The sequence below is a fragment of the Typopeltis vanoorti genome, chromosome 12, assembly GCF_054136105.1.
Source record: "Typopeltis vanoorti isolate ZY-2024b chromosome 12, IOZ_Tvanoo_1.0, whole genome shotgun sequence".
Lineage (NCBI taxonomy): Eukaryota > Metazoa > Arthropoda > Arachnida > Uropygi > Thelyphonidae > Typopeltis > Typopeltis vanoorti.
Genome location: NC_143560.1, coordinates 90544654 through 90572487, shown reverse-complemented (window position 1 = coordinate 90572487; position 27834 = coordinate 90544654). Strand labels below are relative to the sequence as shown.

At 38.7% G+C, this 27834-nt stretch overlaps 1 protein-coding gene across 1 annotated transcript in view; it reads right to left on the bottom strand.

Moving 5' to 3' along the window:
- Positions 1 to 50: 50 nt before the first annotated feature.
- The window catches only part of LOC150100996 (transcription factor AP-2-epsilon-like), a 102990-nt gene continuing 75206 nt past the window's right edge, over positions 51 to 27834 (bottom strand). Inside the window, exons 5-9 of the mRNA XM_090401959.1 lie at positions 18254 to 18310; positions 17448 to 17652; positions 8167 to 8285; positions 5215 to 5356; positions 51 to 1382 (exon numbers count right to left, since the gene is read on the bottom strand). Coding sequence (XP_090258085.1) covers positions 1094 to 1382; positions 5215 to 5356; positions 8167 to 8285; positions 17448 to 17652; positions 18254 to 18310 — 812 coding nt within the window. The 3' untranslated portion in view covers positions 51 to 1093. The remainder of the gene's footprint in view (positions 1383 to 5214; positions 5357 to 8166; positions 8286 to 17447; positions 17653 to 18253; positions 18311 to 27834) is intronic.

Sequence of the window (27834 nt, the reverse complement as noted above, 5' to 3'; positions counted from 1 at the left end):
ATATATATAAAAGCACTTTAAAAAACACTTCCTGCAACAATTATGGCAAATCATTCAAACGGAGTTTTTTGGCATGATGAAAGGATGCCTCAGAGGATTGCATCTTTCTTCATTCTTTGTTTCGCTGCTCGGGAGATAAGGAAGACCATTTTGATAATATCTATCTATCTATATATATATAAAAGTTTCAATTTCCGCTTCTTCTTTTTTTTTTATCTTCTTCCGGATATCCTTTTGGCCACTAAACGTATGGATAAGTTCAGTTGAGCATTCAGTGGTGACATCTCGTGGCCAGTCCTCGAGACAATCCTTTACTGTTGCAAAAACGAGTTCGTTATTTAACAATATCGCGCGGAAATAACATTTGGCAACTAAATATTGACAAACACAACTATTTTGGCATTTTTTTCCCGTCGTGAGTATTGCAGCATGTAGAGTATTAAGAAGATTTTTTTTTCCAGCACCTTATCTCGAAGCTCACACTCAACAACAACCAAGTGACTTAGTAGTTCGAGTCACAACGTTACGGTCTATACAGTGCTGCCATCTGTCGACAATCATAGCACCTATTAATCGACATATTTTGAGCATTTAAAAAAAAAAAGGAGGAAAAAAAATGTTGAGCACTTCTAGCCGATCGCGGAAACAAACGAGATAGATGAACATGTGAGGGTAAGGGATGGGACATTGGCATCCTTGATGGTCCTTATTTTCCGTATGCTGATAATGAAGACAAAGCGTATGACGATTAAACTGGCCAGTATGTGATGACAAGTCGATGGGGATGAACAGAAAACGCCAGATTTTTTTTAATATAAATAAACAGTTAAATATCAGTCGTTGCGGAGTCCTTGAGCAATAAGGGGGCCCATTCAAGGCTTGGCTATTTTTTTTTATTGTATCTCTGATGTCATTTGCAAATTCTACGTATCCTTAAGCAAGCACACACACACACACACACTAAAAAAAAGCCACACACGCATTCAATTTCACGCACGCACACACACACGCACGCTTGCTATTTGTGGAATTTCTCTGCCGCTCCGTCACTATCAACTTCCTCCGTGCCTCCTCCCGAGAAGCTCTACCACCATCATTTTTTCTGATCCTCTTTCTTGGGCTCCACCACTAATGTGACGTCACTGGCTGCTGCTTGCTGATAACTGGCCATCTGTTTGTCCAGAATTTTTAAAGATTCGGAAACAAAGTTCTGTACAGCTGATAGAGCAGCAACAATCGCGGGACTTCCAAAGCCATGAGTGATGAGAGAAAAATGAGTCAAATGCCTTTGAATTGCTGGTTCCAGAAGGGTTTGTGGCCTGGTATTGCATAGTGGAGACCGGTCTTGATTCAGAAGGTCAATGAACTCCTTCAAAACCTGCCTGATGGGGTTAGAAAAAAAAAAAAGAAAAGAAAAAAACAAAACATTAGTAAGACTGTTTCGAAAATTTTATAGGCACGAAATATAAACTACAGGTTTTATGAGGCAAACAAAAAATTACTATACATTAACTCAGAAAGAAAAATGACTTTGGATACGATTAATAAAGGAATAAAAATATAAATACGAGTACATTTAGAAGGTTAGAAACTTCTGGTGATAAAAAAAAAAAATAAATAAAAAAAACTAACACAACATCCTTTAAATATTCAAATACGGAGCGTGTCTAACTTACGGGATTTTCAAACAGAACATTCTCGTGATTGTGTTTGTTATGACACACCGTGTAAACAGAGATGATTGACAGCTATTTGAGGTGAATGTCATTGCCTTGTTGGGTAAGCATTGCACGCCACAAGTGCTTTAGCACATGGTGGGCAAAATTTGGGATAAAAACGCCGATGCGTGTTTTGATAATTCTCTACGGAAAGTGTAATGGGCAATTCCGATCCTATTGATAATTTGTGAAAGTATGAACTGTGGTTTTTTTTTCCATTTCATTTTTTTTTTTTTTTTTTTTTTTTTTTTTTAACGAACAGACTTGAATTGTCGACGGCAAAGTGCTGAAAATGCGTGGATTTTTAATAGCCATCATGGGAAGACCTGAATGGCTGTCACTTTACAATCCCCTATTTATCAACCTGAAAAGACTTAACAGGAGTGGCCAAGAGTCGCTTCTTAAACTGTTTCCACACCCATCCCTTAGGCCAAAGGGGGGCAAATTAGGGGAGAGAACTGTAGAGATTCACATGAGTTGCCTATTTTAGCAATTCTAACAGCAGATATTGCGTAGATTTATTGATGTATGAACGAGGCATTAATTACTATCATGGCCAGCATATATTTGAGGGTGGGGCACAATAAAAGCCTAAAGCATTTTTTTTTTCGGTTAGGGGTGGGGTGAGAAACAAGATCCACCCATTCGTATGAACTCCACCCTCTGTGTTACATATCCGGCTATAAAAACGTCAAAAGATAATACTTGGATATGCCACAAAATTTAGCCTTCATCCCCCCCCCCTCCCCGTTGTGGATTATCCCCACTGAAATAGATAATCGCGACTGCCTGTTCCCCCTGTTCAGATGGCCTCAATACACACACAGACACCCGTCCATTGATTATTAGCAACAACGCCACATAGCGGATCGCATATTCATGGCTTAGCTCAACCAGCATGTTTTGCCAAGGGGGATTTTCGTCAGTGTTCCGGGTCACGGTCAATGACGCGAGTTCGACATTGTAACACAGTTGAACACACTCATTATAACAAGCCTTCCTAGACACTACGTCAAGGAAATGTTGATCTTGTAATGGCCTAAGAAAATGATAAAAATATCGATTGAAGAACTGGAATGGCGACGCATCTTTCTTTATATACACTTTTTCTGTTGAAATATTCCTTAAAGGATACAACTAGGGACGTTCAGGGTAATTCTGTTAAGCATCAGCACACATTCAAAAGGAAAAAATAATAAAATAAGTTGATATATTCGACAATTTTCATTTGGGGAAGAGAACTCCGAATACCTAATGGTAGTTAGGCCTAACAGATTAGCTTCCAAGTTACCGTTGGGAACAAATAGAATCAATGTGTGAGGGGGGGGGGGGGATCTTAGAATATAGACAAAGGAAAATCATGGGGGATTGCTCATATCTAAACATTCCTCTAGGCGTTTTCTTCCTCGTCTGTGGCGGAGAAGCTACTACAGTAATCTACCGAGACCAACTTAACTGAGGCAGATCGTACAATTGATTAAAAAAAACATCACTTTATCTGAGAAACAGATTACAGCAGAGAAAAAGCCATTTCATTCTTTCTTTCTTTTACTTCGTCGGGCATAATGTATGAATCATGAAAAACTTCCCAAAGGGGCTGCAAGTCCCCATTCATAGAGATGCATATCTGCAACGCTTATCTGAATATTAACGAGATCCTTGTAAGCCTCAGCGAAGTTCACCTGCCGCCTCTGCTTAGCGTTCCCTACTTGGGCGGGATTAAGTGAAACATCACAGGACATCACGAGGAGGCCCCCGATACACGAGATGACTGCTAATTTTTACATAATACCTGTCCTATTAATGCCGCTTTTTCCCACTCGGCTCTAATAGCCGCTTCGTTCGACTTTTATCTCCGCACTTTATGTAAATAGACCACGTCGTGATGAGGCAGGAGATTTTAACTCGTACAAAGTTTGATGTAAATAGTTTTTAAAAAAAAAAAAAATATAGAGTCAAGTTTTAAGACGTTAACTGTAGCTGTTTGGTTGGAAAGAATTGATTTGTAATAATTAAATAGTTCGTTTGACAAGCTATTGTGACTTATTTGCATTTTGCTGGAAAGTCCACTGCAATTGTGATAATAATTTGCTTAAAAACTTATTTCAGACAATGTAATGGAGGATATTATGGATGCAGCCATATTTTATAGTCAAATATAAAAAATAACTTTAGAAATTTTCGAAAATTTACAAGAACGCTTACGAGAATGCAACCATCGGAATGATAATGCCTTGATATGTATTAAAAGACGACCTCTGCCTAAATTTGAAAGTTATTTTTAATACTTAACTATAAAATATGGTTGGATTCATAATATCCTTCATTTTAATATCTTAATTATAAAAAATTGAGGCCTTTTGATTCTATATTTTAGTAACTTCCTTAATACATCTAGAAATCAATCGTAAAAAAAAATAATAAAAACAGCGCCATTTCAGACAGACTGAATCTTACACGTCATCCGCCATCTGACGGTGAGTACTCAAACCATGTTATTCCCAGCGTTACAAGGCAGGGTAAAAAGGCAGATTCCCGGTAGTGGCGGGATACTGACACGTGCTACTGCCACACCCAGTGATTAGTGGACGCGGATCCGGGAGGGGTGGGTGCACGTGCGTGTCAAGTCTCTTCTAAGCATACCGAGTGCGACCCCGTTAAAACGTAAGCAGCTGGTGGATGAGAAGAAACAAAAAGGTTAGATAGAATCGGGAATGCGACCGTTTTGGGCCACGGTCTTCGATAGCACGCAACCCCACATCAAACAAAACAGCCGATGAGACGAACTTATGAGAATGTCGTCGACTTCCCGAGCAGCCGCTAACGCGGGAAAAAATAAATAAATAAAAAAATAAGATGTGCGATTCCATAGAATCGTCTTCTCCAATGTGTGGATTTTGTGAGAGAGATAAACCAGGCAGTGATTAGCACAGACAGGATTAACAAGCATTAAAAAAAAAGGTCCAAACAAACTAAAAAAAAAAAAAATGCAACAAATATGTCACGTGTCTTATCATCTTACAGAAACCTAAGACATCTTGTTAGACGCAATCTGGCATTCAGAGCCCTCTTTAATATCCTCCCCCTAACTAAATAAGGTGGGGGAACTTGACTGCCATAAAAGTGGGGGGAAATACCACCCTCAAACGGCTGTAAATCTCCAAATCTGTTCTTACAAAAGCTGCTGTCCGAGAGGGGGCATAAAAGTCGACAACTTTATCCCACCACTGCTGGGCCTGTCATCCCGCAGATAATCCCTTTACAAGGAGCTTTTCATTATCATTCCAGCGTAGTCTGTAGAGATGTCAGGTAGGACAAAACTGTAGGAGGCATAAAAAAGATAAAACATTTTGTAAGTACGGGATTATCTGGTGTTGTTCCTTTCGTCCAAACAGCTGCAAGAAAATAGTCAAACAATATTTCGAAACAAAACAGTGCCGAGCGCCATCTTAAGCCTACTGTAGGACGTAATCCTTTGACCACGTCGGGTACTTACTTGGTTGCTATGAGTACCTCTTTTCTTCGGTACAGGTCAGTAGGGTCAGTGTGGCCTCGACTGAGGTATTCCGCCACATGTCGCGCAGGGAACTCGGTCTCGCAAACATAGCCAAAGTCACGAGCTAGGTGAATAGCCTCGCCTGTCGGAAGAGGAAGAAAAACATTAGCCTTGTGGTCAAGGAAAATATATAATAATAATAATAATAAACAACAAACCATACAATTACTCGCCTAGCAGCTGCTAGAAGCACGGATGGATTCTAGGAATGGTACTTAAGTTAGGACGTTTAGCTATTACAAGTTTATGGGGTGAAGGGGGGGGGAGTGCTTTAAGGGATGATGTTCCTGAAACTAATAGCATGCAACTTCTCAGGATCCATCCTGAAGAGTAAGTTGCCGATAAACCATACCATCGATCCCCTCCCCCCCCTAAAAAAAAGAATGAATGGAAGACCAGGGGGGGGAGGGAATGCATCTTTGGATGGTAAAGATAGTCTTGAGCTGAGGGAAAAAAACTGTACGAACAAAGTTAAAAAAAGACATGGCTCCAAAGGTTTAAAGTGCAATCACCCGATCATCGGAAAAGTCCTTTCAGCATCGAAATACGTGATGAGGAACGATCGTTTCGTGCCTGCTTGGAGAGCGAGTTTCAAAGTCCATCGCTTTTTTTTTTTTTTTTTTTTTTTTTTTAATTAGTGAGTGAGGTCGTTGGTGGTACGTACCAAGAAGTGTGTTCGACGTCACGGAAGACGCACATCAATTCTCTCCGCACTCTTTCGGCTTCCGTTCGGTGCCGAAATCATAGAAATGTTTAATATTCAGTGTGGGGATGTCTTTCGGGTTTTTTCCCGTACAAGAGCGGCCACTTCGTTTATTTCCCCGGTGGTATGTAAGCTCGTAGATCAGATCCGTCAAAAACGTTGCGTTTCCGGCTGCCACCGAATGAGCGAAACAACGAGGAAAAGTTACCCGTCTCCTTTGACCCCCAACTCTCGGAGGGTTAAGCGATCCGGAAGTTCAGTTTTCAGCAGCATCCGTGAGAAGAATAGTTGACTTGAGTTAGCAAGCCGACGTAAGATCGGAAACAATCTTACGGACTTTTTTTTTTTTTTTTTCCCGCGATAGTAAAATACTTCGTTTCTACCCACACTCCCTCTGACTGGTACTCAGGGGTCTGATAATGATTCCCTCCCTCTCTAAAACCACACGCTGGGTTTTCCTCGCCGACCTCATCCATTAGTTTTATCTTTTTCACGACCAATTTGCTGCATTCAGATGACCTCCGTAGCAACTCCCACCTCCGTGTCGAACTTTAGTTGGCCCACACGCAACTCCCGCTTTGTTCAAATGATAGCAATTAATAAATCCACCAACTTCGCTTAGCTACTAAAACGTAGGCGAATATTTTTTTTTTCTTTTATCCAGGCCCGTTATTGTCATAAAAAGCAAAACAAAAAAAAAAAAAAAAAAAAAAAAGAAAGCGGTAAATTTTCCCTCCCCACTTTTTTTTTCTTTTTTTTCTATTTCTTCGTTACTCTGCGCTTTCCAAGAAGCGACATGACGAAGTGTTCTAAAAAGCACACACGAAGCCCGACCAACGATGTGTTTTGCAGATGGGAAAAACAGCGAACAATGACAATAACAGGAAACAGTTGCGCAATCCGACGAGTACGCATGCGTCCAACGAGAAGGAATCACAGTCCAGTGGAGGACTAATTGCAAGACAGCACCGAAATACCGTGGGAAGGACTTAATTGCGAACGATTCGCAGATGAAAAAGAAATATAAAAAGGGATGTTAAATCCTCACGAGAGGTGAAAGTTAAACACATCAGTGGCGCGAAAGGTATCTCTAATGTAACGGATTGCTAAATGCACGTGACTACGGAGGGATGGTGGAATTGGCCCATATTTGGATGGGGGAGGAGGAGAAATTAAGGTTCGGCAAGACTCTTCGTGTCGATTAACTTGGGGCCTATCAACATTCCTTCTTCTCCATAAGCCGACGCAACGTCTCTTACTTCAACACCTCGTCAAAATTACCGCTAAAACCGACCCATCTCCTCCGTACACTGAATTAAAACAATCCGTCAAAGCCGGTTTGTGATCCCTTGGGAAAAACTGCACTCAAGTAGAACGCCGAACATCTTAGGCTGAACCCTTATTGAAGAAACCATCATTAGAGAATGTTTCCATTCCACTGCCACTGATCTGGGTCTTCTTTTATCAAGGGATTATTTTTATTTCATTAAACTTGGGGAAACACAATCGCATTTATTCTGCACAGGCGTTACAGTCGAAATATCTGGTTGCGTATATGAAAAAAGCCAAAAAAAGAAACATTGGAGTCAATGGGTGGTGCAGAGAAGCTTCCTTGAAAGGGGAAGCTCAGGATTATTTTGATCTCCTATCACCGAATTAACTGGGACTTGCAGTGATCTGGAGAAGCCAAGTAGATCTCCTCACCAAATCATTCGAAAATAATCCTTATTTTTATGTTTTTAAAGCAAACTAGTGGAATAGATGGAGCGGCCACATCACAGGAACCTTTAAAAATAACAGCCTACCTTCTGCTATGAATCACCGCAAAGGACCATGGGAAAGTACAGCGAAAAATATGCACTTCAAGAATTTGGGAAGATTTATCAAGGCAAGTAAAAAAAAAAGGAAACAAGAAATGAGACACTCGGACAGAATTTGTCAATGGTAAAAGGTCATTGACTCGAACGCGGAGCGGTTATCATGGGAACGGCTGTCCACTTCATTCCTTCACGCTCATCCCGAGAGGCACGCGCGCGCGCGCAACAGCTTATCCGTTTTTAAACTAGGCGTTCGTTCGTCTGTGACGTAACAATGCAACATTACATTCATCGTTCCAAAAAAAAAAAGAAAAAAAAAGCACCAAAAAATTGTTCGTAAAACCTCCGGTACGGCGCGGTTTAAAAACTTACCTTCGACGAGTGACGTCAGCAAAGTTACGTTCGCAGCTTTCCGCCTTCCAGCCGGGAGGTTGAGACCGATCTTCTCCAACTTCTCACGTAGCGACCTCCCGCCATTCTTGGACTTGGCCCTAGGAGGAAACAGCGAGGGTCAGTAAGCGGACAATACATTAACGTGAGTAGGTGGTAACAACACTACGTTCAACTTATACATCAAAACCTAATGGCTTTACACCGCCAACAAATGACGGACGGTTCACTTCTGAAACGCCCCCTACCGTGCGTCGAATAATTTTAACAATACAGCGTGCGTTGGTTCGGGGCAAAAAATAAAATCAGTAAAAAACGTGATACCTTTACGACTTACCTTTTGTAACGAAGATATATCTCTAAGTGGTTCTCATAATTTGTCATTCATATTATTATACCATTACGATACACAACGAACACAACAACTGCTTTGTTTTTTGCTATTAAGTTTTGTTTCTTGCATTTTTAACAATATATTTAGCGATTCGGATATAGTACAGTTACTTGCCTCCAGATGGCGACACTATAGTCTATAATTCAACTTAGGGTTATGTTCGTCTCACTTCATTAACGTTTTGAAAAATGCACTTTTGTAATCTGTAAACGCGTCCGTGGAGATCATCTACCTCGTTCGTAAACAAACTACGTATTATAACTTTGAAATGGAAAAAAAAAAATATGTTTTTGAACTCTTTCATATTTTTCTGTTAAATAAATCGTGACGAAGTGTTTAAAACCAACTTCCTTTAAGCATTCAAACGACGAAGTGTTTCTTCCTGCTGACAATACTGGGCACCCAAGCGTAAAAGATATGAGCAGCTAACAATAATAAGTCATAAACAATCAAATACCTTGCCATTGTTGTGTGGCTCAAGCTAATTGTTTAATTCTCACTGAAACATACAAAAGTTTTCGTGAGCTAAAAATTTCGAAAGTGCGCACGCGCATGCATTGTTGATTTCCGAGTGCGCGTTGCTCGAGTTAATCGTTTAATTTTCACTGAAATATACAAAAGTATTCTAGAACTTAAAAAAAAAAAAAAAAAAAATGACATGTGCGCGCGCATACACGTGAAGATTGTTGATTTCTACGCATTGTTTAGAATCGCTCTGTTTAATACAGTTAATTAGCCAAAACGTGAAACTGGGGATAGTCATTTTTATGCCATTTCAATACGTATAACAACCTGCACTCAAGTCTGTTTAGCATTCCGTGTAGAATTGTGATTTATGTGGTCCACATGCAACCCACAACTTGGCCGAACTACACGTAAACAGGTCGTCATTTTGTTTTCTGCTCATGCAACTTTTTTGCCACATGAAACTCGCCGAATTGGCAACTTAATTACACCTCTGAAAACCCGGATGAAGTTATGAGTAGTCTATCCTCTACTTTAGCATCCCTCTTCCGTATTGTAAAAGCGCTGGCCTTCGTCACACAATTATCGCCTGCCAAGGATGTGCGCTTCGAACATGGCTCGATTATAACGTAATGGCAGCTATTGGAGGCAGGTATTAATAGCGCATTACCTGTCAATGAGACCTCCGAGTGGACGGGTGGTGACACGCGGTGGATTGGTCAGGAACAAAAAGACTATGAGGCACCACGTGGGCGAGGACCAACTCCGAAAGATAGGGGGATGATCCCTCCCTCAAAAAAAAAAAAAAAGCTGTCAGTGCTTCTCGACTAGTGACAGTTTCCTTGTGTTTGAAAAAAATAAGCGAGATCAGATCAGATCGTTTGCGTGACGTAGCCAACTGACAACTGGCGTGATCCCAGAGAATCCCCCAATACCGAACTCCGTCGGGTGGAGTCTTTTATTCCACCACGTCACACTCGATTTTTCAAGCAAACGGTTCCGCTTCGTGTAACGATAATGATTGGTTAGTTGCCCACTTCAACACTAGATGGCACAACCATCGGCAAAGATCGCATCAGGTGTTAATCTCAAAACCTACTGATTTATTATTTATTTTTTTTGTTTGTTTTTAAAGTAGTATCCGATGTTTATTTATAAACTCGCTTCAGTTTCTGCGGCGTTTATAAAGAACGAAGCATCTACCTTGCGTAGTGACGTCACCTGCTTGAGATCTCTCGCCAATGCACCTTGGTTAACTTCAGAGGCGTAATAACTTCCCTGACGACCCCTACCTTGACCTTGAGACTACCTCTGGTGCTCTTTTAGTTGTTTTTCCCCTCTTGACGTTAGCCGCTTGTCTTCATACGCCGTTTGCTTGGTAATTCCTGTGTTGCTTCAAGTCGAGGGATTGTCACTTCGTTTGCCGTCAAGAACTTCGGGAAAATCAAAAAGGACCATTTTTTCACCTTCCATTTCGGATGTTCACGTTTTTTCTTCGTTGATCAGATCAGCAAATATTTTGACCGTTCGTCTCCGATCTTCATCGAAGGGCTGAAGTATTATCACTTGAATCCATCCTCCGTACTCCCATCTTTTCCACGATTCCGTTAGCGACTACTTGTTACCTTGCGTCTCTCTATCGGTATTTTTCTACACAATAATCGATTTCTTTCCTTAGCAACGTCCTTGATGAGAATCATTTGTATTCAAGAACGCCTGTCAATAGTTAAGTTGGTAAACAAATTACTAAAAAAAAATCTTACACCATCCCATTACGTGCCTAACCGGCTTTCATGGAAAATAAAGCTATAAAGGACTTCTCTATTTACTTCATAATCCCCCCCCCCTACAATCCCTGTGCACACCCCTCAAAACCAAAATAGTATCTGACGCATGCTTCCCAAGTTCTGTTTGTTTGTAGTTGATCCGATCTTTCGATGGTGACGTGTTCCCATCTTATGCAGAAGAAGGAATCCAACGTCTTACATTGGAGTCAACTCCAATCAAGTACCGTTTAAAAAAAAATCCTAAGCACTGACCAGATTTAAAGTCGTTCTCCACCCGATTTCACTTCCGATAGGCAATTCGCTGTACTCTACTTGTATCCACTGTCCCACCTTACGATTCCAAGATGGTCGGGTGACCTCGAACGAGGTCACCCGACCATCTTGGAATCGAGGTGTGGCACCAGATGGAGCAATCCCTCCACCAAAATTACACGCCACACCTAAGACATTTCCAGGTAGTATTTTTTTTTTTTTTCATTCTTAAACGAACAATTTAAATCGAGCGGTATTGCACTGCGCAACACAGGGTCGATGGACTTGGAATGCAACATCCACAGTCGATTGAAACAACGGCCACCCCATGAACTGTTTTACGTTCGCTTGTCTTTAATGATCGTGTTGCGTCATAATATAGGAAGGTTCTGAGAGAACTGCGTAAGTTATCATTGGAATCATCTTGTCACACGTTCTCTGTTATGTACACTCTTGCATTAAGTATAGGAATCCAACACGGTTGAAGACATCCAATGTACTTTTTTATTCTACGAATTTAACTATTTCAATTTTTATATTTAAAAAAAAAATGAATATTTTGTAATTATTACTTTAATTCTGGCTACATAAAGCTAGAAATTATCAAGACCAGTTTATTTATTTTCAAATTAATAATTGGGCTAGACATTCGGCGCGCGTAGCGTGCCATAATATGGATTAATGTTAGCAAGTCATTTCTATCCTTTGGAGGTGATAATTGGAAGTTGTTAGATACGTAGTAAGTGATTTTGGCAACTAAATTTGTTCGTGTTCAGTCTGAAGTACACTTTGGGTGGTACAAGAAATTAAAATAAATAAACGTTATATAAGTAGTCAAAAACTGCAATAAAAAAATAGAAGCAGAAAACCACAGCCGAGGAACTTCGGATGATGCCATTTTGTGTGTGAAATGGTGTTCCGTATTACCCGAAGTTCCTCTAATAGAGGTATAACAAAGAAATTGCGCATTGGCAGTTGTTGTTTTTATTAAAACTAATTTTTGAAAAAAAATTTCTTTCAAGGAGAGAGGAAAAAAATGACTCTCCAAGGGGCGAATTTACCCGCTCAAAATCTTTCAAACTTTAATTTGTATTTTATTTTTCTGTGAGAAATGTTAGTTTAAGAAACGTCGCTTGTGTCTAAATTAAGTGCAAAAAGCATCAAAATAATTAAATCTAATCAAAGTACACAAATAAATAATTTCATTGTTTGAATTTTTGCTGTCTGTTACTTTGCATTGTTGTAAATATTCTAGTAATCAAGCAAGTCAAGTAAGTGTGGGAACTTGACCAGTACACTGTCGTATTTTTGAATTTTAGAGGGGAAAAAAAAAAAAAAATTGCAGAGTGGCAGATCCAAAAGGCATTATGGAGGAATAGTAGTCGTTTTGATTAACCTTCTTATCTTCAATATTAGGCATTTTAAAATGAGAATGTAAGCCCTAACATATCATGAATAAGAGAACCATTCGAAGCTTTTTCTTCTTTTTCTATTAAAGTCGCAGATTGCATTGAACTTGCTCATCATCATCCAGGCGGGCATCTCTCAAGCTGTTTACTCTGCGAAGGGGTAGAACGAATCGAGCATATTTGTGCTTGTATGCACACCAAAGCACTTCTGTTCCGTAGGTGCACAAGACAAGGAAAACACTGAGTTTGATTCTCGTTGCTAAAATGAAGAATATTTCTCTGTTTTCACTTTTTCGAGTGCAGTTGAGTTGGCAAGGTTCACCTTCCTCGCAAACCTGCGGCTAAATTGGATGCTTGATGAAGAATATTAGGGTGCACAATGCCTTGTTTAAGAGAAGAAATAGGGGATCTTTATCCGGATTTGGAGGTGAGAAAAAAAAAAAAAAATCCGGTGCTGATCAAAGGGCTAAAAATTATGTGCAATAGGATGGTACTGCAACTGACGCCCATTTGGGGGGGGGGCTTCACTAATCTTTCCCACCCCAACACATCACGTAGAACAACTAGGTGTAAGTCGCGCATTCGATGGAGCAGAACCCTTTCACGGTTTTGATGTTTAGTTCAAGCAGAACCCCGAATCTGACTTTGGTTTACATTCCCTGAAATGTTTGCTGTGTCTGATGATAAGATTCTGTTCGAAGCCTTTCCCACCCATCATTGCAAAATGGGCTCGTCTGTCAGTTGGGAATTTTGATGGACGGGACTTCTACCATTTGAAAAAAGTCTTGTGCAAAGTGGAAGTCTGGACTTCTTCGGATTTAAATGCGAAGAATGCCCTATCGTTGAGATTTTTTAAAATTTTGTTCGCAGTCGTCAGATGTACGTATTTCTGATCAAACGGGTTATTTGAGAGATTCGTCTCAATTCTCAAAGCACGCTGACTCAAGAAACGGGCACGTTTTCTAGTTCGCCACCACAATAATAATAAACAGAAGAATAGTTGCGGCTATGAAGAAAAAAGATAATATCCACCAGGCGTCTCTCTTTCTGACAGGGTTCATTTTGATTGACCATCAGGGCTTCGGATATTCTGTTTTTTTTATCGTAGAAAGAACAAACTTGAACACCCAAAACTCTCATTGACCAGTCGAAATTGGACGCCTTTTTAGGCGCTGCATTGCCAGAGCTTTCTTGGCTCGCAGAAAGATCCTGCTTTTACTGGATCTTTCCCGTGCTTTCAGAAGTGAACCCACCTGCCTTCGTTCTTGTGTTGGCACTTTAGGGAGATGGAATGCTAAAATAATTCTCGATGATCCCAATCGGCAACTCCTCGCCTGGATAACACCGAGAGAAAATTCCGTGAAAACCACAGGTCAAAGTTCATGATTGTAACGATTACGACACTTCCGTACGAATCCCATCGTCTTTTTCAGAATCCTTCCGGTCCGAGTATTCGTTGAGCATTTGCAATGACCCCACAAAAAAAAAAAAAAAAAAAAAAAAAAAAACGCCGACCGATCAGTTTTCCTTCAAAACAAACCCTCCTCATCCCGCCGAGAACGCAACCAAACTTTCTCCGCGCGCACACACAGCCGACCGCCGACTTTTATCGATCCGTAGGCCAAACACGGCGGAGTTAAAAACAGACCCGCACCTGTGAGTGTGAACCGAAGCAATCCGTACCGGCATATACGGGGGCTGCGGAAGGGCCGGCGGCTAGTGCAGCAGCAGCAGCCCCGACATCGACATGTGTCGATACAAAAAGTTTTATCGCCGCCACCACCGCACGTGAGGTACGCGGAATTTCCTGTTCCTTATTTCAGAAACACACTCGGCCGGCACATGGAAAGAAGAAGAAAAAGAAAAAAATCTGTTGGCGGTAATTAGTCTCGGCTGCATGCACGTCCCGCTCAAACAATGCAACAGTAGGTTAGACGCGAAATTAGGCCTAACGGATGTTGGACGCTATTGTTTGCGCAACCGATACAGTTGGCCTTGCCGAAGGCGCCGTTCACGGTCAGGTCTCTCTGGAAGTAGCACACTGTGTGACAAGTTCCGGGAAAGGCAGGTGTTGGTGCTGTCTCTGTTGATCTGTAACGGTTTTTTTTTTTTTTCTTCTTCTTCTTTTCTTTTCTTTCTGTTTAGTAATATATGAAAGTGTGGTAAACATGATTAAGCCTAAAAGTCAAGTCTTATTGCCGAAGTTTAGGCCTAACATACAACGATGACATTTGGACTTCAAGAAGGTCGCAATCAACCCCTCCGAGCTGTTTACTTTTCAAGTCCAACTCGGTGTTTGGTTCCCGCTCTTCTTGGGGATCAAAAAAAAAAAAAAGTATTTTCTAAATAAGTGCAATCCCCCCCCCCCTCCGGGACACACGTGATCGGTGTTTAGTCGCGAAAAGTGGAACTCGCTCATCGGAGTGTAATCGCGGCAAAAAAGGCGTTTATCCTTTGTTGTGATAACCCACTTAGATTGCATTCTGGCAAAAACAGTCGCCTGTCCTGTGCTGAACAGGAATTGGCAATCATCTCCAGTTCGGAAATACATCCGGGATACCAAAAAGTTCCGTATTTTACCTTTTTATGTTTAGTAAGGTGGGGGGGGGGGGGAGAATGCAATTAGTATTCGGGTTATCCTCCACCTCTTTAATCATCCCCCCCCCCACACACACACATCACTGAATTCTTTTGGTGGTACTTGTGGGTGACTGGAATTTTTTTTCTTCGTTTCAGAACTCGGATGTCCCTATAACAACTTTGACCTTTGCCCTTATGAACCGCTTTATGTCATTGGCTTGCAATGTTTTTTTTTTTTTTTTTTTTATTAAATACGTATTTCAAAATGTTTATTCTGACTGACAATTTTTACCTTTTCTTCAAATATTCGTTCTCAAAGAAAAGATCCAAATTGAAAAAAAAAATTTCAATATTTTAAAAATTATAAAAAAATTAAATTTGAAAGGAATTTTCAAAAAAATCCATAAAATTAATTTCATGAAAAACTTACGCATTTATATTCTTAAAAACGAACAGACGGACAAACAGACATGGTGATCGCGAGTTCTGTAGGGAACTGAAAAGTTGGTTGTCTTTATTTGTAAAAACATCGAAGTTGAGATTTCGCTTGGGAAAACGGAAATCTCACATCTACTTTAGAAAATGGATTTAATCAATGACTCGAAGAAGAAAAAAATGCCCCAGAATTTGCCCTTATTAATGAAGCCTTTGTTTACTCACATCACATCGGCCATTTTGTTTCTGCCTTGCTTACAATAAAAAGGTCAATGGGGAGGGGGGGGGGAGATCTATATAACATAACGCTAAGAATGAAGTCGAAATTGAACTGGCGAAAGAGGGCATCAAATTTAACCGACGAGGTCAGAATGTCCTCCGATGCCTGCCTCTACGTGTATGTTGGCTTAAAGAACTAAAAATGGGAGAAATTTCCTCCGTGCAATTAGGCGGTGTTGTGAATTGGCTCACGCTCAACCAATCGTAATGTAAATCCATGCATCGCTGTAATATGGACAACTTCTCATCACGGCGTATCTCCGCCTATGTTACGCGAAGAAAAATGGCTAACCTTGACGATTTTTGTTTACTTAATTCTCTTCTACCCCCTTGCTGTGACATCCTTGATCACTGTTACTAAACACTGGATTTCGGATTAAGTTTAATTTTTCCATTAAAAGAAAATTACTGTGCACGTGTTTGATGTCATTGTCTTTCTATAATATGCACGACACTATATACGATTCATCTTATTATATTATTAACCTAACTTTAATTATATAATATTTTTGACAAAGTGTCAGTTATTAGAATCCCAATTTCCAAAATGTAAAAGATAGGCATCTCTGAAGAGACAATTTTTAGAATAAGAAAGTACATAAAAAAAAAAAAAGTCGTTATACGATCTGAAATCAAAGAGACTACCCAACAATGAAAGCGATTAACCATTGTTAGCGATTGCCAAGTATTGTTAATACATTTAGATCAAACCTTTCTTTCGCGTGTAGCCAGAATTGCAAACAGGTGGCGTTGCATTCTCCACTAGCGCATTAATTTGATATTAAAAAGATGCAGACAACATGACATATAAATTGCGCAGCAATAACAGATGGTGGGTCTAGAACATCCAGCAATCAAACCTGAAATAAAACACCTGCACAGAGTTGTTAAAAAATAAAATAAAATAAATGCACGTGGTACGAACTAGGGTGGTGGTTAAAATTACTCAGATTATCAGGAAGGGTTTTATCTTTTTTTTTTTTTTTTTTGCCTATCCCTTATGTCTCGATATGTCTCAGCTGTAGGTAAGACGTACTTGACATGCGCTAGGCATTTTTTTTTTTTTTAACGATTTTCATGTTCAGTCTAAAACAAATGGCTTCGTCTATCAAACGCATTCCTTTCACATCTTCCGTACCGTGTCACATGATCAGTGACGTCATGTTTGTAACGGCTACAAATTATAGAAATTAGCACAGCCCCCCCCCCCCCCCCCTCCACGAGGTGAACGGACTTCAGACTTCAAAACAAGACGTCCGATCATCCAGTTAAATTATAAAAGCCCGCGCCCGCCTGCTTAAAATTCGCAGTTGGATTCACATCAATGCCTTCAAAACATTTTTTTTTTTTTTTTTGCTCTCCGACTTTCTCTTCTTAGTTCGAGAATTTACAGAACCCTCTAAGCCGATCTAGTATTCCTTGTGCTAACAACTGTTTGCCACAATTGGTAACATTGTTGTCATGGTAACGGTGACTAGGAACTTATTGTTATAATATGAATGGAGTATCTTTCTCTTCCAAAAATATATAATAGCATTATTTGAATGCTATCGTTTGGTTCTTTGAGTGGAAAATGGAACGATATATAATACAGAATATAATTAAATGAAATTTAATAAAAAAAAAAAAAATACGATAAGCACATCCTTTAAAAACACTTACCTCCTAAGAACACCTCCTAATAAGGAGGCATTAAGACATTCTGGAGGAGACAGCCGTCTCTGCACTTCTCCAACTGTAACTTTGTATTTAGAGGTGGAACTTAGGAGAGACAATCGACCCGGGACGGAACAGAAGACGTCGCCCTGAGCGGCCATTCCGGTTATTACCATGTCCTTGTGATTATCATTATTACGAGGTTTGATACCTGCAGTATGACAAAACATTTTTAGAAAAATGGCCTGAAAGTGGTATAAATAATAATTTAAAATAAAAATGTATCTCTTCCCAAGCAAGTATAATTGAACTAAATAAGACAGGAGTTGCTTAACCATATGTTAAAAACAAAAACCGATATTTTAGTGTACTCTAGCCTGAACCAGGTCTTCTAAATGCTTTAATTTAGTACATTCTCGAAGCTTCTAGTAGATGGCGTTAGTATACAGAGTTAATTTAAGGGAGTGACAGAAATTTAACAAAATCCATCCACCACCGTCTGAGACCGGTTACCTCAGCTTCAGTTGACAAGGCGTAGAAAGTTCCTCGCATCCTACAGGAGGTATTCCACCAAAACAGCACGTATTTTACTGCCTGCCTCGTGGGAAAATGTTATAAAGAAAGACCTCCCTACTCTCCAGAAAGAATTTTTTCGACAATTTCCATATTAGTTTGAGAAAGAAGCAATTTCAGATTTCTACTTCAAATTATGCGAAATTCGGGCTTTCTTATATTCAAAGATTTCACATTTAACCTATAAAGAAATAGTAGTTTCTTACTTGGACATACTAAGAGAGAGGGTGCCAGCGTACCTTTCCTTATTACACTGTTGTGGTCTCCTGAGAACAGTGAGGCTGCATCGTCAACTGCTGTCGTCTGTAAAAAAAAAAAAAAAAAAAAAATTAATGAACTAAACAATGAGTGAAATATGCAATCTAGGCTAAATGTAATTAACGCTAGAAATCTACAACGACAGCTACTATTGTGACATTATAACTGAAAGCTGCTGTTTTTAATTTTCACGATAGTGAAATATGCAAGCCATACTAAATGAAAAACACAAAAAATCAATCATCCAAGTCATTGTGACATCACAATTGAAAGTTCTTTTAATTGAGAAATGTGCAATCTATACTAAATGTAATCAACTAGAAATCTACAACGAAAGCTACTATTGTGACGTCATAAGCGTAGCTGTTTTTAATTTTCAGGATAGTGAAATATGCAATCTATACTAAATAAAAAACACACAAAAAATCTACAATCCAAGTTATTGTGACGTCACAACTGAAAGTTCCTTTAATTTGCAAAAGTTCTTTTGAGAACTGTGCAATCCAGTGGCGGCTTGTACATAAACACTGCGACACTGTGTTTATGTATAAGTGTTTATAAATAATAACAATGCTTACAATAATAATAATAACATTATATAAATGCAATATAACATGTTAAACGTTACAGCTTATGTTTCGACATTGATTGAATTGTTAATAATTGGAATTGTTCGATTAATGCTTTAGATTACGAAATAGTGTCGGAATTATCACATTCGGCCAATTGCAGCTAGACTCGCCGATATTCGTTTGTGCTTCTCATTGCACGTTACAAGTAATTCCGACACTGCTCTCTGAGCAGTATCACTACAGAACTTTTATTATTGGTGCATGTTCGTGGCGAGGATGAAATATTTTTGATAAATCTTATTTTATTCTGTTAAAATAAGATTTTTTTTTTTTTTATTTATTGTAGATACAAGGCTGAATTATGATGAGTGTCACTGTCGAAAATAATTATATTTTCTCAATTATCGTTACATGAAAAAATAGAAGAAAAATAAAGGTCGTCCTAATCCAGATATTATTATTAGTCAGAAAGGAATAAGTAAAAATAAAAAATACATTAGGTCTTTTAACAGTGAGTGGCACCAAAAAATTAAATGGCTTAGTGGTTGCGAAACTAGAAATTTTCTAGTTTCGCAACCACAAAGCCATTTAATAAGAATATATTTTTAATGAAGCAAATTTTTAATATGTAAATTTACTTATTAATAAATTGGTTACTGATTAGGAAAAAATTAAATATTTTTCTTATTTTGTATATGCAGCCTTAGCGTTAAATCTGCAACGAAAGCTACTATTGTGACGTCATAACGGAAAGATGTTTTTAATTTTCAGGATAGTGAAATATGCAAGCTATCCTAAATGAAAAAGAAAAAAAAATCCGACAATCCAAGCTATTGTGACGTCACAATTGAAAGTTAGAAATATGCAATCTATGCTAAATGCAATAAACACTAAATCTACAACGGAAGCTAGTGTGACGTCATAATTGAAACCTGTTTTATTTTTTTAACTTTTAACAAGATAGTGAAATATGCAATATATACTAAATGAAAAAAAAAAAAAAACCTACAATCCAAGCTATTGTGACGTCACAATTGAAAAGTTTTTTTTTAATTTCCATGTGAGAAATATGGAATGCTAAATATAATAAAAACACTAAAAATCTACAAGCAAAGTTGTTGTGACGTCACAATTGAAAATTGTTCTTTTTAATGTCTAGATAAAAGCGATTACTCGCTTGTATCAATTACCTATGTATAGAATCCTGTCGACTCCGGTTCTTCCTTGCATGGTTTAATACACATTATACAATAAATGCAGCTATCATTTTGGCCGTTTCCTTTACGAGCACATAAATTACGCTAATTTTCACAATCTTTCCATCGATTAAAAGATGGGGAAAAATATATTTGAAAAATTAAACTCTTAGCGGAACTTATCCGAAGTCGGAAGAATCATTGCCTTTCTGCGTCATCCTCGAGCCATCGTCTCCCTCCCCCTTCCTGCTGCTGCTGCTCCCGCCATCTATTAACGAACGCTTTGATGCAATGTGTGTGTGTGTGTTTAAATCGACAAGAACAACCCGGCGCGTAAGAGTGGTGTGATTGGCTTCATTAGGAATTCTTGCTATGTTGGCGGAGCTTCATTTTGTTGGCGCTTACATACTAATCACTAGGGTTGGTTGTGAATGAACGCAACTCCCCCACCCCCACTTTAATGGCCCCTAAGAACAACACTTTTGTCACAAACTACATAATCGCTACAAAGAGGGACTTTCCTCGCAAAAATCTCGGCTTCTTCCTCCCCCCACCCACCCACCCATCGTCCTCCTTCCCCAACTCTTCCTGCATCTAGTCTCCAGGCAACCCATTTTAATACGATTTCAAAACCCTTAACGCTAGGCTTAACTGGTGTGTAGCGTAGACGCGGTTACGCCTCGTTATACTTGACGTGTCCCGCATTGAACTCAATTATAGTCCCAGTGAACCTTGCATTGTTTGCCGACTTGATAATCGTGCAAGTATATTTAGGTATTAAATAATCCCCCCCCCCCTCAGTGAATGCCGTGCAGTGAGTTGGAGTGATGCCACCTGTAGTCGAAACCTATCATTGTTGGGATAAAAATGCACTAAAAACAATTATAGTTGAACAAATTCGAAGAATAAGTGAAACACACATTTTTAAGTTGACATTGTGACGTCATAATCTCCGATTAAACAGAATTTGTTAGCTTTGGAATTAAATTAATTATGCATTGTATAATATTCAACTATTTTGGAGAGCGATATTTATAGACATGTGCGTTTATAAGGCCTTGTTTATAAGCACGAAATGTAAATTAGATAAGTCATTTTCAATTAATCGTCATTACAGCAGATTCAGGAGAGAATGAGTCATTACTTATTGGAGGCCTGAAGTGGATTGAAAAGTTCAATTTCTGAATTCTAAAGTAGGGTTTCTGGATCAGGTAAAAAAAAATTCAAGAAAAATATTTAAAAATAAAAAAAAAATTGACAAAATTCTTAGCCACCTATGGTACTAATATCCTATAGATTTACAACTTTTTACGGGTGGGAAGTCACATTAAAAAAAAAAAAAAATCGCAGGATCACTAGGAATGTATAAGCCAAGAGTTCAGTATGTTCTGGATTTAGGTTGAATAAATTCAGCCAACATGTTTGGTGGTTATAAAATCCTGCCATCTCCATCCTAGACCGAACACGAGAATTTTGCTTGGAAACATTTTTCGGAACACCAAATTATGAATCTCAATCGAGGAACATATTTCTTGTTTTGAAAGTGGAAAGATTTAATGTCAATGCTTGTGTAATCTCTGCTTAAGTCTTGCTGTGTGGTTATGCAACCAGGGAGTTTCTCTGTCCTCCCCTCCCCCCCTTGATACGAATGAGGTGCAGATTTGGCAAAACGCACGTGATATGATGGATGACACTCGAACACGCCCTTGCAAATGGAGACAATGACGGAGCACTTCGTCATCGATTCTCTGTTTCGACGAATTCAGTTACACTTAAAGAAGGCATAATTGAAGAATGACAACCCCACCCCCCACCCAACGAGTCAGTTGAGATCTATAAGTTATTATCGATCGGGTGTGACAGAAACGTTTAAAGGCGACGAAGTTAGCAACAAAATATCAAAAAAGGGTCACAAGGTGTCTACACATTCGATCGAGTTTGCAATTGATTGCGCAGTTTAGATCAGGTATTTTTTTATTATTATTATTATTATTCTCCTTCCAAAGACATCCCACGTGTCTGAAGAAGTCGCGGAGACAACTTCTTTGATTAACCTTTTGTTAAACACTGCAACAATGTCATCTACTTGTTACGCCCTTTCAAAGCACTTTCTGAAGACACAAGAAGTCTGTGTCGAAATGCAATCTTCTGTACAGAACCATTAACATCGTTTTTTAAGCAAAGGAAAACTCTTTCGTTGGTGAGGTATTGGTTTGTTTACATCCAAAAAAATGAGATTCAACACAATAAACCGAACGACGAGATGTTCTCGTGCTAACACTGAGCCCTTTTTGTTGTTAATCACTTGCGGAACTACTAACCGGATAGTGTTTGAATGTTAATCAAAGGGATGTTGTCAAGGGATTCATTTACCTTGCCCTCGTTTCTGTGTGTTGGGATGGCACAGCGATTATTCCGATGAGTCTCAGGGTTAGTTTTACTACTTGGAATAGCGCGTGGGAGGAACACGTGGGTCGCATAGAAGGCAAATCGGAGGTTGTATCCCCCCCTCCCCCCCACACACAAAAATAATGTTTCGTATTCTTCCTTGAACCTCGTCATAAATTTAAGTGAATTGATATCGCTGATTACATTGATTAGCAGTTATGGTTGAAGCTTTAATTTCGTGCATTAAATCTGAGATCGCAACGGGTGAGACATATTGATGTGACCAACTAAACCAGCCTATGATGATATATTTTGTTAACGGTTATACTGAATACAGTTAATTTGTGAGTTTGTATTTCTAATTAATATTTTAAAACGGAAGTGAACTAATTTATGCTACATTTATACTAAATATAAAAATAATTTCATTATTTTATGAAACAATAATGCAACTTTTATTTTATTTGATTATTCAAAAATAAAAAAATTAAAAAGCTAGTTTTCAAAAAAAATCTATAAATATCAGAGCACACCTTTAAGTTTTTTATAATAACGTATTTTTAATGAGAAAGGGATATTATCGGAAGTTGACTGGAGGTATCGTTGTTTATCATGTGAGAATGCGGTGATTAATACCCTTGGAGGGTAATGGATGGCAATGCTGTACCAATGAAGTTTAACTGAGGTTCGGCTGTTGCTGTTACCCCCTTGGGCGATGAGATTCGAGACTTTTTGTTCGCTCTCTTAAGGGAGCAATTTGAGTCTCCGGGGAAAGTGTTCTCCGGCACGACCCGCTGAGGGGCTTTGTCGGTGAATTATTTTCTTCGGAATTTGAGCGGTTCTGCTCGGTGGTGGGGGAGCCCGTCACTGAGTGGAACCAACGTTGAGATGTGGGCGGTCTTTCGCCCACTATAGAGTGGCCTAGAGATCGTCCGATTTTTTGAGATTTCACCTTTACTTAAATAGTCGGTGATTAATAATACCCTTGGAGGATAATGGATAGCAATGTTGTAGCCAATGAAGTTCTAACTGAGGCTCGACTATTGCTGTTACCCTCCTGTCATGATCAGAGCTTTAATAGCTCAATAGCACCTTATCCCTACACTGTCCTCTACAGATAACGGGGAAGATGAAAAGCAAAATTCACAAGGATTCAGAATTCTTCATGTAAATTCCGCCAAACACGAAAAGTTGAAAAATCTACAGTACGTTTTACGTACCGTTAGTGGGCTAAAGCTTAAATAATCTGAATCCTGTGTATCCCTTTTCCAAGCCATCTTATTTCGCTTCGTTTTTGGTGCATTTGGGGAGATTGTCAGGAGGACGTTAACGACTACATTTCAAATTTGGTCGAAGTGGGTTTAATCACGAGAGTAGAAGTGTCTGCAAAGGATGTGGATCAACCAGAACTCCCTTTGATTGGGCTGCATTTTTCAGAAACCTTAAGAAATGTCAGAAACAGCCCAATTCGAAATGTAATCAAAAATCAAGAAAACCATGGGACCTGTAGGTGTTTGGCAAAAATCAAATTAACCTTTTTTTTTGTTTGTTTGAGAATTTCCGTTTTAAAAGTACTTTAGAATTAAAGTGAAAGAAATCTTCAAATTTAGCAAGCCATGGCGTATTGAATATCTATATAAGATAGATCGAGAATGCACACGCAAATATAAATACTAGCTTTATTTTCTTGTAATTATAAAAATAAAGGCTATGGCTTTAATTAAGGCTTGGTGGGAAAGTGGACAACACCCTCGTGTTTTCAATGACAGGCTATGCACGGGTTTGAATCATCTGGTGACAATAAAGGCTTGCAACCCTGAAAACGTCGTAAAAAAGATATTAAGTGACTTTCAGCATCCGATGTGACGACTGTCTTTGTATTATGAAATCATATTCGACTCCACCCTACTTATGCAACCCTTGGTCCGCCCATGGTATTCCACCTTTAAAATACTGTCATTACCTACATAAAAATTAAAAACAAAAAATAATTTCAGAAAACTGCTATTGTTAGGTATTCCTAACAATGAAACGCATGCTAATTGTTGAAATCAACATTTTAAAAAAATTAATTGTTAATAAATGGCTGTGTGATATTTTCTTCTGCTATCGGCGCATGGAATTTTCTTCAAATACAGGGATGGCCAAAGATAATTCACAATCAAAATTCGTGCCTGTCTAAACAGATACACCAATCCACCCCGTCATGAGAAACGAACACGTCATAAGACCTTCGTAAGCCCTTAAAGACCCCTTCTGTAGCGATCACTCGAATCTTCCATCCCAACCGCAACAACATCCCGAGAATCATTTCCAACGCCGAATAGGAGTCCGTAAGAAGACACACACACACACACACACACGGAGGGAGGCAACCTGACTATCACGTGCAGGATAATCTTAGCGGTAACCTGTTCGACTAGCTCCCTTAACTAGAGTGGAACACGTTTGTGGCCCATTTCGTGTCATTCAAAAAGGTCCAGCTAAGCCTAACATGCCCTTAGGGAGGATGCCGCTGTTACAGCGTTCCATAGGAGCCATTTACCCCGGCGGCTACATATTCTTTCCCCCCCCCCATTCCCCTCACGTGTCCCCGGCTGCGTTCTTTGCCGAGAGGTCGTGGAAAAAATGTCCGTAGGCGGAGATGTCGAAAAACCTGTAAACCCGTCTTGTTCTGAGTTGTGCGTTTTTTATTTTTTTCCCCTTTAAAATTGTGATGTACGCAGTCTCACTTCGATCTCCAACCCCTGATATCCCCTCATATACTGTAAATAATCTATATGCAATTTTTTTACTCTGTGAAAGTGCGGTAGTAAAGATTTTGTTGACTTATTCATTTTAGTGTGCTATTATTTGTTTATAGATGGCGCTGAAAGCCAATTAGTTCATCACGTCTAAGCGTATGATGAAAACCTGTTTCGTATCGCTAAGTTTATTATTATTAAGCGTGAGATCTAAAAATAAGTTTTTCCAAATTATAAAACTGTTTCTTTGTAGCATTTAAAAGATTCCTCGCTATAAAAACAGGTGTCGCTTTTTATTTTTGATCTCGTGACGAACTGAAATTATAAATTTTGAAATATTTTGGGCATAGTAAAATTTTCTTATTTAGCGATTTACTGAATAAACTTAATATACTGAAGAAAAGGCTGAAAGTAAACAAGATTGTTGCAATTTTCAATTTTGTCCAGATCATGAATCTTACACACGATGTGCTAACAATAGAGGATTTTTAACTGTTATATTGTGGTAATTATGAATGCATGCTTCGCTTGCATGAACGATTATTTAGGTAATTTAATGCCAACGATCAGTTCGGATTCACCTTAAACGGTCTCGTACAAATTTGAATAGGAACCTCTAAACGTGGTGCCATCTGGTGGCAATATTAGAAACATTTATTATCGGGAGGGGTATTTTCTGTAAACAATTCCCAATGATTTTCCCTTAAATCACCAATCCTATTAACTCAGTTTAAAAAAATGAAAATTTAAGATTAATTCAATTAAAAAAAAGTTTGTTCAAGCTTTGAATTACAAAGCTTGAACAAACCGAACTGGAGTCTGATCAAATCTAGTTCTCAATTAGTAAACAGAATAAAATGTCACTGACTCGTTCACGTGATGAAATTCGTAATAATACAGCTGTTGTGGGGAGATTTTTATTTCTTAAAAACACAAACCAGCCTAGGAGCACACAGTCAAGAACATCGACGAATAGAATGAATACTGCATAGTTCTAAAGAACTGGATTGTGAGACCTTTCTTTAAATCGTTTAGGATCAAGAATCGACACTCAAAAGATGGACACCGAATCATTTTGACTTCTTTCGTAAACAAACCTGAATATCAAGTCGATTTCCGACTCATGCAAGTGTCATCACTTGATCTTTCAGTTTAGATTTCGTTTAGTTTGATGAATTAAAATGATTTGTAAACTTAATAAAAACTTTCATCATCGTTATGTCGGAAATTTATAATTATATTTTTTCGTTCGGTTTGGGGTCATTCCTATATTTGAGGCAAGTTACACACATTTCTGCTGTGGCAGTTAACCTATAGTTGCATTTTAAATAAATAAAGTCACGAACTGTGAACAAATACTTGCCAAACAATTTGAACAATGCTTAAAGTAGAAAAAGTTTAACTTGCAGACACTTCAATAACAATACCGATTATTCGCAATACGGATTGTTATCAACAATTGAAAACACCAATTGTTATCGACAAATTATCTAAAAGATGTATAAAAATACCTGCCTGCTTGTTTCCTAGACAACGTGAAGTATTGTTAGAGCAGTGCAAAATTTTTCATGGTCATAAGCAACAAAGGAAGCCAACGAATTGACGTTGGGCTGGAAGAGAGAGACAGAAGATAAAATCTCATTAATCCATTTTTTTTTCTATTTTTTGGAATGGTTTCTATTCCAAGAATCTTTTGACGTTTGATATGAGCCTTCCTCTCACCCTATCGACCCCCCCCCTCTCCCTTTATTTTCTCGATCGACAAAAGATAGCAGTAAATGTTGTTCAGCAATATTTTAGTCAAATACAGAAATAGAAAAAAAAAAAAAAAGTTGCGAAATTTGCCAGAGCTTACGAGAACATAACGTTCGACATCGGAGTTGCCTTGGCTTGCACCATTTAAAAGAGATGAACTCCGCCGAGCTCGTATGTTCACCTTTGATTTGTCTTCGTATTTATTTAATTTATTTAACAGTCTTGACAATTATTGTTAAAGGCTCTGGTCATGGCAATAGTCGAGCCTCAGTTAAAACTTTATTGGCTACAGCATTGCCATCTGTTACCCTGGGTATCTTTAGTGATCCTCCTCCATATAATATAATACAGGAGGAAGTGTTGCCAGGTAACAGCAAAAGCGAGCCTCAGTTAAAACTTCATTGGCTGCAGCATTGCCATCCATTAGCCTCCCTGGGTACCCATTTCAGTTGCTTCGTACGACATGCATGGGCTACAGTGGGGCCATTCTTATCCCGGCCACCACACGGGTTATAATATATAATATCATATAATGGCGATTCGATCGGCAAGTTAAATCTATAAGTGAATTGTTGGTAGGTGTACAGTTGAATAAAATATGAGGATAAAGTAATTAAATTTTTGAAAAATTAAATAATGCAGGATATTATAAATCCATCTATATTTTATAGCTTAATTTAAAAAAAAAATTCAAAATTTACCATAGAGCTTATGAAAATATAACCTTCGGTATTGGACGTGCTTTACACCACGAATGGATCCGTAATATTCTCCTAAGTTATTTAAACGAAAGCTTTCTTACCATTCATTTATATATAAACCAATAACCAAACGAATATTTCTGCTGCTCTCAATACCAAATGAGTCTAGAACGAACTAAAAATAATAAAATAAAATAAATAGAAAT